We start from the raw sequence: 18,163 nt of genomic DNA on the forward strand, positions 1-18,163 counted from the left end.
GCTATATTAATATAAATTAGTAATTTAATTAAAGCCATGCTGATAGATAAAATCATTAGACCACGCGCTTGTAAGCATTCAAAACTGCTGCCTCCATTACTCTCTCTGAGTCTGCTAGCCAAGAGCCTACTGGCAAAGAGAGCCTACTGGCAAAGAGACCACTCCCTCCTAACGCAGGAGATTTAAGCTCTTCCCCGCGTCAAGACATCGGCCTCCCCAAGCCCAAAGACCCGGAAACGGAAACCAGTTGGACCATGTTGGATCACGGGAAATGTAGTTTTGATACATTTCCCATGTCCATAGAAATATATACACTTTTAGATGGCATTTTCCAAATTTCACTTTTACAGTTGGTTATTTAAGTGATCAGATTATTGCCATATAATTAAGGAAGCTCAAATCATGTGAGGGTGACTAGATTTGCTAATATTGCATGTAATAAAAATCCCCTTCTACAAGGGAAACAACAAATTGGGAAAAAATCTTTATAACGAAAAACTCTGACAGGGGTCTAATTACTCAAATATACAAGGAGTTAAAGCAATTGTATAAAAAATCAAGCCATTCCCCAATTGATAAATGGGCAAGAGACATGAATAGGCAATTTTCAGGTAAAGAAATCAAAAGTATCAATAAACACATGAGAAAGTGTTCCAAATCTCTAATAATTAGAGAAATACAAATCAAAACAACTCTGAGGTATCACCTCACACCTAGCAGAGTGGCTAAAATGAAAGAAGGGGAGAGTAATGAATGTTGGAGGGGATGTGGCAAAATTGGGACATTAATGCATTGCTGGTGGAGCTGTGAACTGATCCAGCCATTCTGGCTGGCAATTTGGAACCATGCTCAAAGGGCTATAAAAGAATGCCTGCCCTTTGATCCAGCCATACCATTGTTGGGTTTGTACCCCAATGAGATCATAGATAAACAGACTTGTACGAAAATATTTATAGCTGTGCTTTTTGTGGTGGCAACAAATTGGAAAAGGAGGGTATGTCCTTCAATTGGGGAATGGCTGAACAAACTGTGGTATATGTTGGTGATGGAATACTATTGTGCTAAAAGGAATAATAAAGTGGAGGAGTTCCAGGCGAACTGGAGAGACCTCCAGGAACTGATGCAGAGCGAAAGGAGCAGAGCCAGAAGAACATTGTACACAGAGACTGATATACTGTGGTAAAATCGAATGTAATGGACTTCTGTACCAGCAGCAATACAATGACTCAGGACAATTTTGAGGGATTTATGGTAAAGAACGCTACCCACATTCAGAGGAAGAACTACAGGAGAGGAAACATATAAGAAAAACAACTGCTTGAACGCATGGGTCGGGGTGGACATGATTGAGGGTGTGGACTCGAAACTACCACACCAATGCAACTACCAACAATTTGGAAATTGGTCTTGATCAAGGACACATGACAAAACTAGTGGAAATGCGCATTGGCCATGGGTGGGGAGAGTGGGGGTGTGTGTGCGAAGGGGAAAGTAGGAGCATGAATCATGTAACCATGTTAAAAATGAATATTAATAAATGTTTGAAAAAAAATCCCCTTCTACAAAATATACATCTATATACTAACAGTTCCAAGTTTAAGAAGTTACTGATTCATGACTTTATAAGTTTGCTTCTAATTTTAATATGGAACATTGCCTATGATGTAATCTCTTAGCTTAAAATATTTCTCTCCTTTGAAATGACTTCTCAAATATTCAGCATCATTTAAGATATTTATTGAAAGTTGGAAATTGTTCCCATCAACATGAATTACTCCCAATCGACCAAATGACAAGAATTATTGGAGAAGTTACTGTTTCCTAGATTTTGCACTAGGCGAAGAAGATTAAAGAAATAAAAGAGAAAGGGGAAAAAAAACTGAGTAAACATATGAGAGAAGGGAAATAGAGGGAAGAGGGAAAGGAGGAAAGAAGGTAAGGGAAAAGGAAAGAATTCCTGCCCTTAAGGAACTTACATTTCAGTGGGAAAAAGCAATGTATACATAAATAAGTAAATACAAAGTATACAGGATCAAAAGAAGTCTATAAATGGAAAATTCACGTGATACATTAAAAAATTTCAATTTTTGCTAAATTTGTGTTGATTAACCACCCTCTATGACTCATGACAAATTTTATTTCATTTAGGACAATTATAAATATATATATATAATAGNATTGAAAGTTGGAAATTGTTCCCATCAACATGAATTACTCCCAATCGACCAAATGACAAGAATTATTGGAGAAGTTACTGTTTCCTAGATTTTGCACTAGGCGAAGAAGATTAAAGAAATAAAAGAGAAAGGGGAAAAAAAACTAAGTAAACATATGAGAGAAGGGAAATAGAGGGAAGAGGGAAAGGAGGAAAGAAGGTAAGGGAAAAGGAAAGAATTCCTGCCCTTAAGGAACTTACATTTCAGTGGGAAAAAGCAATGTATACATAAATAAGTAAATACAAAGTATACAGGATCAAAAGAAGTCTATAAATGGAAAATTCACGTGATACATTAAAAAATTTCAATTTTTGCTAAATTTGTGTTGATTAACCACCCTCTATGACTCATGACAAATTTTATTTCATTTAGGACAATTATAAATATATATATATAATAGTAATAGTGTAATTAATATAATAATAAGCAGTATATAAAATAATAGTTAGTATACATAAAGTGTGCCTCACAATTACTTGACTATAAAAATAAAATAAAATAAAATATAAGATTAATTCCAAGAACACACTTAAAAAACTTGTTATTTTAATGATCTGTCACATTTCAATTGTGTTTCTTTATGAGTTATTTTGGGAAAAAAATGTAAAATTTAATTACACTATGAGAAGAGTCAGTGATAGTGAAATGACATGCACATAGTTAATCTGCCATTTTACATAGGGTGACCTTGAGGGGATTTTGCAGTTTAAAATAATTTTTATTGTCATATGCATGGCAGGATTCAAATTCTCAGTAGTCCTATAAAGCTATGACATACAGCTTTCAAAATTCTCACAAAGCACTTATTGTAGAGTACCGAGGATACATACTATTTAATAGTGGTACTTATTAGCATTCAGAACATTGTCAGACAGCGATTCATGTTTATTTAATGTTTGGGGCTGTAGTCACACTTTATAACGTTCCTGGGAATCTTCATGTGTTTTACCTCAAGCTGAGTCATCAAAAGACATGCAAGATTTGTGATTTTTTTTTTTTACTAGAGTAATTACCTATAAAATCAACCATCTTGTTAGTTGGGACTGTTTTTAAATGAAGGAAGTCTTCAGGTTGTTTGCTGCATTTTTGGCTAGGGGGAGAATACATTAAACAGCTACCAGTTAATGGCTTACAAATAGTCCTCTGCTTAGATCAAATTAAACACTTAATTCCAAATTCACACATCTTTCCCTCTAATTTATACTGCTATTCAGCTCCAAAGTTAGTCTTATAATTGCCAGTAACAACTGTAAAACCTATTGTAGCTCTGAGGAGAACTAAGTAGGTATCTGATGTTGAACTTTGATTCTTTTCTTTTTTTAGAGACCACTCACTCTGATTATATAAATAAATAAATGAATGAATCAGTAAATAATTAAGCCTCTTTTGCTTACTGAGCATCTATGAGGGGCTTAGAGAGAAGCACAATTTGAATGAAATATATCCTTTGCCTGCAAAGAACTTAAACACTAATAGGGGAATATGACATTATTTCTATACATGCTTTTCTCTTAAAAGAGAAAAGAAATCCATTTTGTATAGATATCGATATAAATAGACACAAACACATATATTGCATTTGCATGTACATTTAATGTCGGTGCTTCTCTTAGTTATGACTTAGCGTCATAGACTATAATGTTAGAGTGAGAAATACCTATATAGAAGCTACCTCGTCCAACCCTCTCATTTTTAGAAAGAAAACTGAGGTGGAGAGAAAAGAGCCATCGTGCCAGACTTAGGATGGGGATCCAGTCCTCTTCATTCCCAGCCCGGTTCTCAATACGTCATCTTACCTTTGACTCGTTTTCAGATCTTGTTTAGGGTCTTAAAGGTCTTGTCTACTAGATGTGCCCATTGCACTTGTCTCCTTTCCCTGCTTTTACCTTCACAACAAGGTTAGATCCCCAGAGGTCAACTCTTATCTCTGGTCCTAGGGATAACTCTGTAGGTTTTCACTTCTAACCTCAAACCTACACCCCAAGACCATCCTTTCTCACTGTGTTTCACCAGTAGTCACTGAGGGGATACAATTAGCTATCAGCAAAGGTGTTTACTAAGATGACATAGTGAAAACAGTGAGAATATCTTTCTTACATAAAACTGCCATAAAATCTCCTGTAAATACATAGGAATATTAAGCTCAAACTTCAGAGCATTATGATAGTTGAAGGTATTCAGTGTACATGTGTGGCAAACATTACAAGATTTAGAACTACAAGATCTGGAAGTCCTTACCTTGAGTAGTCCTCAGTGTTTCTTTAAGCTAGGCTACTGTCTCCCAAGTCCATAGCTGCCTCTCTTCTCTCCTACTAGGGGTTATGCTCTTTGGAGCTCTTTCCTCTCTCTGGTGGCTATATTTCTATCTAGACTATATTTCTACTCTTTGCTGAATGCAATCTATCCTTTTAGTCTAATAGCATTCCTTTGAAGCTACACATTCTCTGTGTGCATGTACACATGTGGGTGTCTGTATGTGTTAATGTAGAAATCCCTTTTTCTAGTAGTCTCCTCTACAATCAATTCCATTTACCATCTCTCTTATTCTGAAACTCTGAAAAATCACTAGGGTGTAACTATTTAATTATTTAACCATTTAATTAATTAAACTAATTATTTAATTCTGTAGTTGTGATAATGTATTTACTCTACCAATCTCAGTTTTCCTTTATTGACTTAATTAGGGAGGTATTCACAACTCATAAAGGGTTCAGAGATAGTGTACCTTGTTAGCATCTAAAGACCTCAACATGTGAATACCTGTCCTGAGAATATAGCAACTAAGGGTTGGGGAGGTGAGCTGGGAAGAATCATTCAAATTTTTTTTTAAAGTACTAAGTGAATTCTGCTCAAAGCACTGTCCTGAGTGTTGAGAATGATAGGATAAGACACGTCCCTACCCTCATGAAACTTATCAACTACTGAGGGATGAAGACATCAGTATAATTAATGAAGGGAGATTTGTAGCTACAGAAAACTTCATTGAGGAGGTGGCCTTTGTGTTAGACTTAAAAGAATAAAAACAAATTCAGCAGATAAAGAGAAAACATTCAAGATGTAAAACAGCCTTAGCCTAGATATAAAAATAAGATTACTCACTTTTTCCTAGCTCTTATACTCCTTTGGCAGTATAGAAATAATTTTTGAATTTAACAGCTACTTAGCATAAATAATTAGCTAAAAATTAGGAAGCCACATAATGGAAAAGGTCATGTGATCATTTATTCTAACAAGAAAAAAATTATTTTTACCAGAAGCCCTTACCTTTTAAAGGTTCTCTCCTTTTCCAGTTCTGCTTACTATGTTGTCTTCCCCCACAAGAAGTAAGCTCTGAGACTGGGAACTGTCTTGTTTTCTCACATCCTTATCTTTAGGATATAGCTCTTTATAAATGCCTCATTTCTCTCTCTGTCCTTTCCTCCTTTTCCCATCTTTTGCTGGCTCTAATTCCTTTTGCAGAAGCCATGCTACCCTCTCCCTTTTCATGAAAATATTCTCCCTCCTGACTTAAATCTCTTGGAGATGTTAATTCCCATCCAGGTTCACACATGTTCAAGAGCTGCATCCTTGAATAGATCTTTCTTTATTACTCCATTTAAAAATGCCTTCTGCCCCAAACTTCCCTATCTACTATGTTGTATCTCCTCAGCAGAATGCAAGCTTTTTCACTTTTACTTTTCACTTTTTTTTTTCACTTTTAGGGACTGACTGACCCAATGCCTGAAACTTTGCAATTAAATGCCTGCTGATTGACAGCAATATGAAGATTAGTTGACTACTTAGGAAGCACCTGTCTTACCCCAAGTTCATGCTAATGAGGAATACTCTGATAGTATTGGGGGATGGAGAGGAAAGGGCAGATTACTGAATAAATTAGTTATAGGGTCCCTATAATTCTCAGAGGCCCCATATTCAAATGTTTGGGGGGGGGGGTTAGTTCTGTTACAAAGTCGATAAACTTTGATGGATTCACTAGTTATGTTACAGGCTCACTTCTAATCTGTATTTGAAATATTGTCTATGTTGTCTAATTAAAACCTAATGATATTAAGATGGGAATACCAGAATTAAAGGAATGAACAAACAAGGAAGAGGGCCTACTTAATTCCATTTTAAAGATTTTAAACAGTCTCAACCCAAAAGCTCACTTGGGACCTGCAGGGAACAAAGGCAAGATTTTCCCTTTGTTTCTCTTCAGTCAGTATTTGAATGTTATATCTGAACTCTTCCCCCTCAGAGCACCCTGGAGCCAATGGCCTGAATCTGTCATTTCCCATCTCTGAAAACTTGTATTGAGTCAAATCTGCTCCTTAGATCTTCAAAAAAAGTTTCTTTTCTCCAGTTAGCATGTCCCCCCTGCTTTGTTTTCTTCCTTTTCTCTTCCCCCTCAGCCTTTTAAAAATGATTAACACCAAGTCCTTCTGTTCCTTTATTCAGTGAAAGGTATTCAGGTAGAAAATTATTTCTTCCCTACTCAATCTCATTGGGCCTTATATACATGCTTAACACACAGTAGGCTAGGCATTAAATAAACGATCATTCCCTTCCTCTCCTTAAGTAGAATGGAGGTAAGGGCTCTGGGAAAGGATTGAGTATCCACAGCTAAATTAAATAGCATGGTGATGAAATTTCAAGTGATTAGTTTGTCCTTATTCTTTGAGTTCAAACCAAGCAGAGGAAGGAAACCACATTTGCTAATTTCTGATGCATGTAATTTAAAAATAATGATTTAAAGGTGTTGGGCTCTTCTAAATATGACTGATCATCAATGATTTTAAAAATTCCTGTTCCTCTTTAATAACACATTATTCTTTACTAAAATCTGTGTCAGTAATGTCTTTGCTAATATTGAATGATCTTGGGCTTTGGTAATATTTACTTCATATAGTTTGTCTTTAGTTAGGATTTCGATAAAGATATGTTGAATTAAAAAGTAAAATTTTCTCACTTTACACTGGAAAAATAACTTCTCTCTTTGGGGAATTGATTTTTAATTTTATTTATTTATTTTTTTTAATTTCAAAATCCTTACCTTCCATCTTAGAATCAATCCCATGTATTTGTTCCAAGGCAGAAGAGTAGTAAGGGCTGGGGGTGGGGGTGAGGGTGGGGAGTGATTTGAGGGGAGTTAAGTGATTTGCCCAGAGTCATAAAGTTAAGAGTATTTGAAGTCAGATTTGAACCTAGGACCTCCCATCTCTGGGCCTTGCTCTCAATCCACTGAGCGGACCAGCTGATTCCAGGAACCAATTTTTAAATTACCTTTCTCATTCTTTAAAATGAAAAAAAAAAAAAAAAAGATTTCTTAAAATTTAAAATGTTATGTGTGAGACCTTGTAGCATAGAGATTTAGCTTCTGTAAAAGGAAAAACAAAGAACTGATTTTTCCACATATTGGTTGTCTGACCCTGGGCAAGTCATTTAACATCTCAACACTCTAGCACCATGATGGCAAACCTATGGAACAGAGGCCAAAAAGGGCATGCGGAGCCCTCCCTGTGGGCATAGCTGTAGTCACCTACCAGAGTTCATTACTAGAAAATCAGAGAGACTCAGGGTGGAGCTATTTTCCTCCCCCTCTGCATGTGACCACATTCTTCACTTCACCCACCCCTCGGCCCAGCAGTCAATGGGAGCACTTTCTCCTTCCCTTGTCTGGGGAAAGGGTGGGAGGAGTGAGGTGGGTGGGACTCAGCACTCAGTCTGGGGGTGGGGTGGGGTTGGTGGGTCCTGGCACTCAGTCTCTAAAAAGCTTTGCCACCACTACTCTAGACATACTATAAGTTACCAAGGAGATACTTACCTGAATTGGTAGATGAAGTTTCTTCACTCCTAAAATCATCAGTTCAGTCTCTTTTTGTAAAACTATAAATTATTGTGTTAATATAACTTTACCATACTGTTTTGTTTTTTTAATTTTTTTTAAACCCTTAATTTCTGTGTTTTGGCTCCTAGGTGGAAGAGTAGTAAGGGTGGGCAGTGGGGGTCAATTGACTTGCCCAGGGTCACACAGTTGGGAAGTGTCTGAGGCCAACTATACTGTTTTATATGCATATACATAGATAGACATGTATATCTCTATATCTATATATGCCACCTACATGACAATTTGTATAATTTATCATAAAATGCAAGGCATGTAAGATGGAAAATATATAGATTCTAGAATCAAAGAACCTGTGTTCAAATCTCACTTCTCACACTGTATTACCTTGGACAAAGTCAGACACTTAACATTTTCTTTTTGTAAGCCGTAAGCCTCAGTGTCTTCATCTATATAATAAGCAGTTTGAACTACTTGGCTTCTAAGGTCCTTTCCAATTCTTGTTCTATGATTCTGTGACTTGGATGAAGCAGTAACTTGCTCATGGTATATAAAACATGAACCATATAATGATATAAATTTGTCTGGGAATTCAATATTCGAGGATGTTTTTGTAACTAGAGTCCTAGATGAAATCATTTTGGAAGAATAGATAAAGTTTTAGTTTGCGAATTAGTGTGGACTTTAATTGGACATAATCCATAAAGACATATATCTACATCTATATTTATATCTCTATATCTATTTCTATATCTATATCTATAGTAATGTTGTAAAGATGAAATTCTAAGAAAAAAAATTGGGTTAGGGCAAGCTCATTGCTTACAATTGATCAACAGAAAGCTAAAATTTTTTTTAGACTTCTTGAGTCTCAGAAAGTTAAATAATGACTCAGGAAGTGTATATGGGAGTGTTTTTAAGGAATATTTATTTTCCTATAACATATTTCTGGTTTATAATTAACATAATTGATGAGCTTCTTTTCTGTACCTAACCCTTTCCTCTTTTATGACAGCTGCATGTGGAGGAAATCTGACAGGTCCAGCAGGTGTCATTTTATCACCTAACTACCCGCAACCATATCCTCCTGGGAAAGAATGTGACTGGAGAATAAAAGTAAACCCAGACTTTGTCATTGCCCTGATTTTCAAAAGGTATGGTTTCTAGAAGAACATTTTTATTTAGCAAGATTTTAAATGTCACGTTAAAAAAAATTACACCATTTATCACTTCATAAAATCCCTACTTCCATTTTTGGCTGAACCCCAGAGTATGTGTCTATTACCTTCTATATATGTACTGAGAATGACAGAAAGAAAAAGAGATAATTTTATTTTATGGGCCTTTTCAGTGCCAAAATATGTACCTGAAACAGAAAAACCATGTATGACATTCTAAACCTAGTTTTAGAACACTAGAACTGAAATAACTAGTTCCATCAGGGGGGAAAAATTCATATAATACTTAGGAAAAGTAATTGAAAAAAGTGATTTAGAGACCTTTTTACATTGTCTCATTAATGTAATATCTGGATTTGGTGTTATGTAATTTATCTTTATAATATTACTTGCCTAAAATTCCCAGGGTTGGTATTGATTTTATCATTAAGATACCACTGACTTTTTTTTTAATTATAAGAAAAAAACTTCTAATAATTTGATTACTCATAAAGGCTTAATTTATTTCAGACATTATTAAAAATCATAAGAACCTGACAATCTCTCTGAAGGAATTCAAATGTCATTAATATTTTTTTCTGAAATTATATTATTTTGTTGAAAATCATTTTTTAAAATCAAGAATCTCTTTTCCATATTTAAGTTTTGTTTTCAAATTTTTATATAGTTAAATGACTATGATACTTCTTTCTTGACTGAGTCCAATAGATTCCCATAACATGATTTCCTTTAACAAGTTAACTAACCTCATTTCAGTCACCAACATATTGAATATATTTACTTTCATGATATTTGTTTAATGATTAAACAAATCAGGCTCATATGTGGCCACCTCTCCACAAATGATCATTTTAATGAAGTTTCTCAATATTGCTTTTATATTTATGCTTTTGGATTTTGTGCATATTAATGACAAACTATCATGTTTTGGATTTACTGATGATGTCACACACTGTACTATTGCATCATTCTAGCAGACACTTTGTAAGGGTGCTAGGTAAACACATACTAGGCCAATGGAAATACAGGTTAATCTATTAAAATGATAGTTCTTACTTTTCAGCTGGCTCTCTGGCTGATTCTTGTGCCAAAGAGCAATTTATTTAATTATTACTTAATATTTACCCCTCAGACTGTTTTTTTTATGACTCAAGGACTCTCCTTCCTTTGTGAAAACAACAACGAAATCTGTATATGTGTGTGTATACAGACATATATGTATATATGATATATATACACACACATATATATATATACACATATTAGAGAAAGGACCTGACTAAAATAAATGTCTGAAGAGCTGGTTTCCCCATCTGTTTCAGTTTCAAATTCCAGTTCATGAAGTTCACTTCAAGAAGTCTTCCAAAGCCAATCACCTTCTTGAGTGTATAGGAATAGCACTACTACAAGTTTCCCACTTAATTTTATATTCTCCTAACTCAGTGATTCTATAATCACTCTGTGGATCATATGTCCTTACATTTTCTTTCTAGTCTCATCTAATATAGAAATATAATATCATTACAACGTGTTGACATGTTTTTAATTGTCATGTGGATTTTTCAAGTCTCTATCAGAATATAGGACAAGATATGTGTCTAAAGAAAAATGATCTATAGCATTAAAGTGATGTCAACACTTCTTTCAGTGTCGTGAGTGTTAAAGATGACTAGAACCTTGAAATTGGCTGTTTAAGTCATCAATTCCACAAAAATCCTATGTTATTGAAATAATCTGTATTGGTTAACTCTTTTAATTGACCAAAAAAGCCGGAGAAGTTACCTCTCCTAAATCCACTCAGAGTGCCTACACCAATACAAAATCCAAAGAACCTTCCTTAATAACATTTAAGATTTGAAGTAACCACTATAGATTTGGCTTAGCTCAATTGCAAGGGATCTGCATTGTCATTCCCCACAGTAAAGGTTTGTTGTTGTTGCTGTTTCTAATTATAATGTATCATTACCTGTCAAGTCCCTGATCCCACGAGGTGTAATCCTGTTGAATAGTCACAAATGCCTCTGACTACATCTGTAAATATGTTGAAACCATGGGTGGCTTAAGTAAGAAATAATAGATTCTATAATCTGGAAGGAAATTTTGATCACAAAAAAGTCCTACACACATGCACACATAGATACAGATACAGAAAACTATATCTATATATTTATCTTTAATAGATAAAGAGAGAGCTATATCTATAGATCAATTTATATCTATAACCCAAATCTTATATTCTACATTACTTAATTTTTATACCTTACTGTTCACATCATCAAGCTTGAGTTACCTTGTAAAGATAGTCTATAAGAAGACTACAGATTATAATTACCTTTGGAATTTCTTGTCTAAATAATATAAAGTGGAAAAGCAGTGGAAAGAGTAGTGGAAAAGCAATTGATTTTCTTTGGGAACTCAGAGCATTTTGTTATTAGATCATATGTTTATGATTAATTGATTTCCTCACTGGAGGGATTACAAAGTACTAATGCTCTTTCTACTCTACCACTTAAAATTTTCATCACTGTTAAATTTTACAGTGAATGTATTCTAATTGTTGTTTCTCTGAAACACTTTTTGAATGAAGTTTTCAATAATGATTGCAAAGAATATACTAACCCTTAAGCTAGCATTAAACAAACTGCTTCATATGTTCAATTTTTCCTACAGTCACTTCCTCCTTTGGCATAAATCTTGGCAAATCATTTAGGACATTGTGATTCATTTCAATCACATGAAAATATATGTTCTATTCAGGTAAAAAAAAAATCTCAGCAACTATCAATAGATATTTGCCCAGTCAGTTCAAATGTATAGTGTATAATCCTAAAAGGAAAAGTAAATTTGTTATGGACAGTCATAAGGAAGATGGATTATTCTAAAACCTAAGTGAGTGACATAAAATGAAGTAGAAATCATGTTATTGAGTTCAATTCTACTATGAAGGAAAAGCATTTAAAATAAGTTTCCCAAAGGTCAAAGGCTTCATAGTCATATTTATTACTTATAGTTCATGATGTCCTTATCCCAAAGCACTACTTGATGTTTCACAGAATAAAATAATAATAGTGGTTGCCATTAAAGAGTTGATTTCTATGTGTGTATGCATGTGTATGTATTCATGTATATATGTGCATAAGTAAAAGAGGGATGGAGAGAGGCATTCAAACTAATCAAAATATTTTTTTTGTTATGTTTTGCTTTAGTTTCAACATGGAACCAAGTTATGATTTTCTTCATATTTATGAAGGAGAAGATTCCAATAGTCCCTTAATTGGGAGTTTTCAAGGTTCTCAGGCACCAGAAAGAATAGAGAGCAGTGGAAATAGTCTTTTTCTGGCTTTTCGAAGTGATGCTTCAGTTGGCCTTTCTGGATTTGCCATTGAATTTAAAGGTATTATATTGATTGTAGTTTCATACATATTTATTCATAATGTTGAAGAAAACCTGAATCAGAATTTAGTTAGTGAATGCCTTTTTATAAGTGGTCTTGCCTTTAATTTCAAAAACCCTATCATATTTTTTTGTTAAATATTGATGTGAATTATTGCCATCCCTTCAGATAGGCAATATATTCCTAAGTAAGCTCCTGAAATACTTCTGAGTTATGAAAATTATTTTTTAGATATTTGTTTTTAAGAAGACTAAAATTCAGAGCTGTAATACATATTTAGCTGATTATAAGTCTTGAGTAGTTATTTAGTACTTTAATATAAAATATTGTCTTCTCTTTCTCTGTCATTTAGCATAAGTGGAATTTCTACATAATCTGGGAGTGCACCAAGGAAAACTTGAGGGCATGGGCACACTAAAATAATAACAATAAAATTGATATTGCTAAAAGTTATTTTCACTATTTAAATAATATTAAAAAATAATATGGAAAGTACTTAATTTACAAAATTTATGATCCTTGGAAATTCCTTTCACCTTAGACCAAAGAAATAAACAATAATGAACAAATAATTTCTGCAGTGGAGAAGCAATTCTAAGTATATAAACTGAGGAACAGAAGAATAAAGTCAGTTATTTTAATAGCCAGTATTTTTCATACATTTTATAGACATCAAATAGCACTGGAGATCTACCACATATAATTGGAAGTTTTCTTACTCCCTCTCAATCATAATCTTGTCCAATAAGATTCATATTTTTGCTATTTATTCATGTCATATTTACTTGTAATAAAAAGAAAATAACCTCAACCAACAGTTATATGGGATCATTATAAATGGAACTATCAAAATAAATTATGATTAAAAAAGATTATGTAGACAAATCATAAGTGAGAGATAACTGAAGAATAGACCATGTATTCTTCTGGTATCATGATGAGCCCCTTTAGTAATAGTAATGGAAGACATAAACCAGAGTCATACAGGATGACCAGTCATAGATGGATTATAATAATCTACATTGTTAGAAGGAATATTTATATTATTGAGAATAGATACCTACTAGAGTAATGGAATATGTCTAAAAATTCAGTTCTATATTCTATTTTTCTATGATATGAAGCAATATATTTGGAAATGGGATAGTGGCATGAACCCCAGAGAACATTCTCTCCAGTAATGTTTTTAAAACTGATTTTTTTTTTATTGCCACAAACAAAACAAATCTATGAAAAAATACAGACAAAAGAACTTTGGTTCCTTTCACAAAAGGTCAGTCTTATGATGTTAAGCAATTGATACTACATTTGCTCAGGCAGCAAAAGAAATTTAAGGGAAAAATACTAAAATAATCATGATGTGCAACTAAATATATTTTGATAAATACCAGCTAGCTAGATATCAGGGTCTTATAGCTCACAGGGTATTACAAATGGAGCAGATCTCAGTCAGATGTTAACCACAATATTAGGAATTCACCAACCTAAAAACAAAAAAAAAAATGACATTGTATTCAAAAACTGTACCAGTGATTTCTCACTAAATATATGAAATTGACAGCTGTATATAAGAAACAATATCAGAGATATAGGATCATTTTAGAAGGAAGTCTGCTAGCTTAAAAATGGGATTAAATCAAATAACAAATAAAGAATTTCAGTGTTGAATAAGATGTTTTAAATAGATTATAAAATTTACTATAGTGGGAAAAATAAGGTTGACTGTGGTAAAAATAAGTATTTACTTTAAAAGAAAAAAACAGAGAAAGGGGATTTTAATATTGGTATGACTATATATAAATTGATCTTATCTGATGTAGAGAGGTACCTCATGCTTGCAGGACCCATGCCAAGAACACTTTGAGTGATATTTTATGTTTTCTCTGCTTTTCCTTGGAACTATCTCCATTAGACAAAGAATTAAGAAGCACTGTCACAACTTTCAGTGATTGAGCACTATTCTGACTTTTAGCTAAACACTAGGATGAATTTGACCAGTCCTCTACTTTATGTGGTTAGTTCTAAGTCATTTGCCAGTTTAAAAACATAATTTTTCCTATTTTTGACATTACAAAGCAATTTTAGGTTATAAAGTAAATTGGGTTTACATGAATGATTATGTAAATACAAATGACGAAAGGATAAATTTTACTGGTGGTTTCCTTCCTTGTAAAGGTCATATTTTGAGAAATGTAGTACAAGGAAAAGTCTGCTGTTCAGAGGAATTAACAATGAACCAATCCAAAGATTCAGAAAGCATTTCATGGGCAGAAACATATTCAATTCAGAAATTGTCATCAAAGGCAATATCACAATTTGGTTGGTCTGGATGAACTGAAGACATGATTTTCTTAGTTTCAACTCTGCAACTGCTGCCCTTGTGAATCTTCTGGGTGATAGGACTGTCGCTTTCCTTGTCCTTTGTATTATCTTGGCCACTTCCTTAACATAAGCTAATGGAAGGAAAAAGCACATTCCAAAAAAATTGATATCAACAACTTAATATAGGCAACATTATGAAAGGAGAGTGGGTGTGTGATCAGTTGAAATCAGCCTGAGAAAGGTTTTAACTGAAATGTAAGACAAAGAGTAAAGCTATATGTTGCCTAGGACTAGACAGGGCTAGAAGGAAAATGATAGGGTGAAGAGAATCAGCTCAGGAGCTATCCAGTCTAATCCATATCCAAACAAGAATTTTCTTTACAGAATACTTCACAAGTCTGCATGCAGATTTTGTTTGAAAAACTGTCTTTAAGCCACACTGAGGTTACCCACCATGGTAATTCACTATATCTCAAGGCAGTAACATCCACTTTTGGAAAGTTCTAAGTATTAATAATTTTTCCCCCAAATCAAGTCACAATCTGTTTCTACAAGTTATACTATTCTCATTCTACCATTTGGATCCAAAGAACAAATCTTTGTCCATTTCATATGCTATCCCTTTAAACACTTGAAAATAACTACCATGTTATTTCCCCCTCCCAAACACCTTTAGGCTAATTTAAGCCTTCTTATTGCTTTCTACTCATCCTGATATGACATTTACTCAAAACCCTTCATTATCATATTTGACCTTCCTTGAACACTTGCTGGCGTTTAAATGGATTGATATTTGATGAAATGAGAAGCAGTAAGAACAAGCAGTGGGTAATAGATGAAGTCAGTGGTCTGAAACATAGGAATAAAAGAATGACTTTTTTAGGTCAAGTGAAAGTAAAAGTTAAGTTTTGTTTGCTTAGTCTGTGAAACGAGTCAGCAGAAAGGCAGTTAAGTAGAAAACAAGCATTTATTAAATATTTACTATTTACTGGGTACTATACTAAGCATTGGGGGGAAAATAGAGGTAAAAACAGACTGATTTTCCTCAAAGAGCTTACATTCTAATAGAAAGAAATTAAATTAAAAAAGAACTGAAAATCAGGAAGTGTGGAGAGAAGGTACTCAAAAAGGAGCACAGTTTAGAGCAGGGGGTCGGCAACGTATGGCTCTCGAGCCATATCTGGCTCTTCTGAGGACCAGATATGGCTCTTTCTGCAGGAGCCATAAAGTCAATTTTTTTTTCAGGCACTGTACAGGAGCATGCACTGTGAGCACTGTACGGCTCTCACAAAATTACATTTTAAAAAATGTGGTGTTTATGGCTCTCATGGCCAAAAAGGTTGCCGACCCCTGAAAGTCAGGCACACAGACATGAAGTGAAACAAGGAAGCCTGGGACCAAGGGGGCCAGGATGGTGCAAGAATTTTACAGGATGAAAGCCCTCAGAGTCTGAGAGCAGAAGCCAATCAAAATATCAAGAAAAATAAAAATTGTCAGGGAACTTGATGAAAATATAGTCATATGACTAAAAGAGTTTCTCATTAATTGACTATCAAATGGACTTTGTACATATACCTTCAGATGAGGAGAGGGAATAATTAACATCATCATAAATGTCCCATTCCAACTCGTGTGGGCATTACCAAGTATGTGCTAAAATTAGAGATCACAACATTTTCTCTTATCTCTTACTGAAGGAAAAGGAATTATATTCTCCCACCTCTTTACTACCACAGGATTTTTTTGTGTACATTGATTGTGTGTGTGCTCATTCTAACTTCATTTGGGCAAGCTGAAAAATGTAGCCAACTATTCTTGAAATAGCAACACTGATATGATTCTAGATTTGTTTCTCTAATATAATTATGAAATCCATAAACAATTACATTTCCCTTCTTGGTAGAAAAGCAGTAAATAATAGGTGAAGAATAAAGTTACTAAAAATAAAATAAAAAATAAACATAAATGTTAAAAAAGAATGAAGTTACTATTTTAAGACTACATCATTGTGTCTATTTTGTTTAATTGTACTTATTTGTTACAAGGTAGAGTTCTGATGAGAGATGATGGTTTGGGGAAATGATGGCAATTAAAAAAGATAACAAAGAATCTTAGAAACATTCATTTCCAAAAAAAACCCATATATTAAATTTTATGATGTATTTTAAAATAATGTTCTAGTAATTTTTAGGTAATGCAATTGTCAACCACCTTCTGATGTAAAAATGAATACAATACTTAATTTTAAAGAAATAAAAGATTTCACCTAACCCTTATACTTTTTGGGGAAGTTGATATTTAATTATGAGAGTAATTGGGTTATTATTCCTTTCTTTTATAGAAAAGCCCCGTGAAGCCTGTTTTGATCCTGGAAATATAATGAATGGGACAAGAATTGGAACAGACTTTAAACTTGGCTCAACTGTCACTTATCAGTGTGATTCTGGGTATAAGATTGTAGATCCTTCATCCATAACTTGTGAAATTGGTGTAGATGGAAAACCTGCCTGGAACAGAGTCTTACCATCTTGCAATGGTATGAATTTATCAAATATTTCCTTGGAAATGTCTCTAGTAATGCATCTTTAAATAATTTGGGGAAACATTTTTCAGATTAATACATTAAAACATATATATTAGATTACTTTGATCCTAATGAAACAATAAGAATTTATTACTGTACCTTCATATATGCTAGGCACTTGGATAGGCTCTGGGAATACAAAGACACAAATGAAATAGTCTCTGTCCTCAAGCAGTTTATGTTCTTATTTAATGAGACACCAAGAAAATTCCAAATGGGATCACAAAGAGATAGCAAGTTTGAAAATGGGAAACAATTTTTTTACAGAATATAGGCAAAGAAAACCCAAGCTAATTTTGGAGATGGAACTAGTTTGTGGGCAGGATATGGGGGGAGGGGAGGTTTAGGAATGATCTCATGTAAGAGATAGTGTAATGGGGAAAAAGGGGTTTTTGGTTTGAATATAATAAAGATTGGTTGCCAGGGGAAAATTCCCCAATTAAGGAATAACCTCAGGTCAAAATTGACTTATATGGCAATTTATTTACAATTGAGAAGAGGTAGAAGAAATAAGGAAATAAGAATCTAACACAGTAGGTAAATTGCCAGCATTCCCTAGTTAATCCAGTTAGATCTAAATGATCCTCAGAGGGCCAGAGCTCCAGAGGTGAATGAAGCAAAGCTTCAGTCACAGCATCTCTATTA

General features: G+C 33.9%; 1 protein-coding gene across 1 annotated transcript in view; it reads left to right on the forward strand.

Annotated features, from left to right (window-relative positions):
• CSMD1 (CUB and Sushi multiple domains 1) overlaps positions 1-18,163 on the forward strand; it is a 2,120,031-nt gene that overhangs the window by 1,709,820 nt on the left and 392,048 nt on the right. Inside the window, exons 29-31 of the mRNA XM_044659558.1 lie at positions 9,056-9,194; positions 12,425-12,612; positions 17,276-17,470. Coding sequence (XP_044515493.1) covers positions 9,056-9,194; positions 12,425-12,612; positions 17,276-17,470 — 522 coding nt within the window. The remainder of the gene's footprint in view (positions 1-9,055; positions 9,195-12,424; positions 12,613-17,275; positions 17,471-18,163) is intronic.

The sequence above is a fragment of the Gracilinanus agilis genome, chromosome 2, assembly GCF_016433145.1.
Source record: "Gracilinanus agilis isolate LMUSP501 chromosome 2, AgileGrace, whole genome shotgun sequence".
NCBI lineage: Eukaryota > Metazoa > Chordata > Mammalia > Didelphimorphia > Didelphidae > Gracilinanus > Gracilinanus agilis.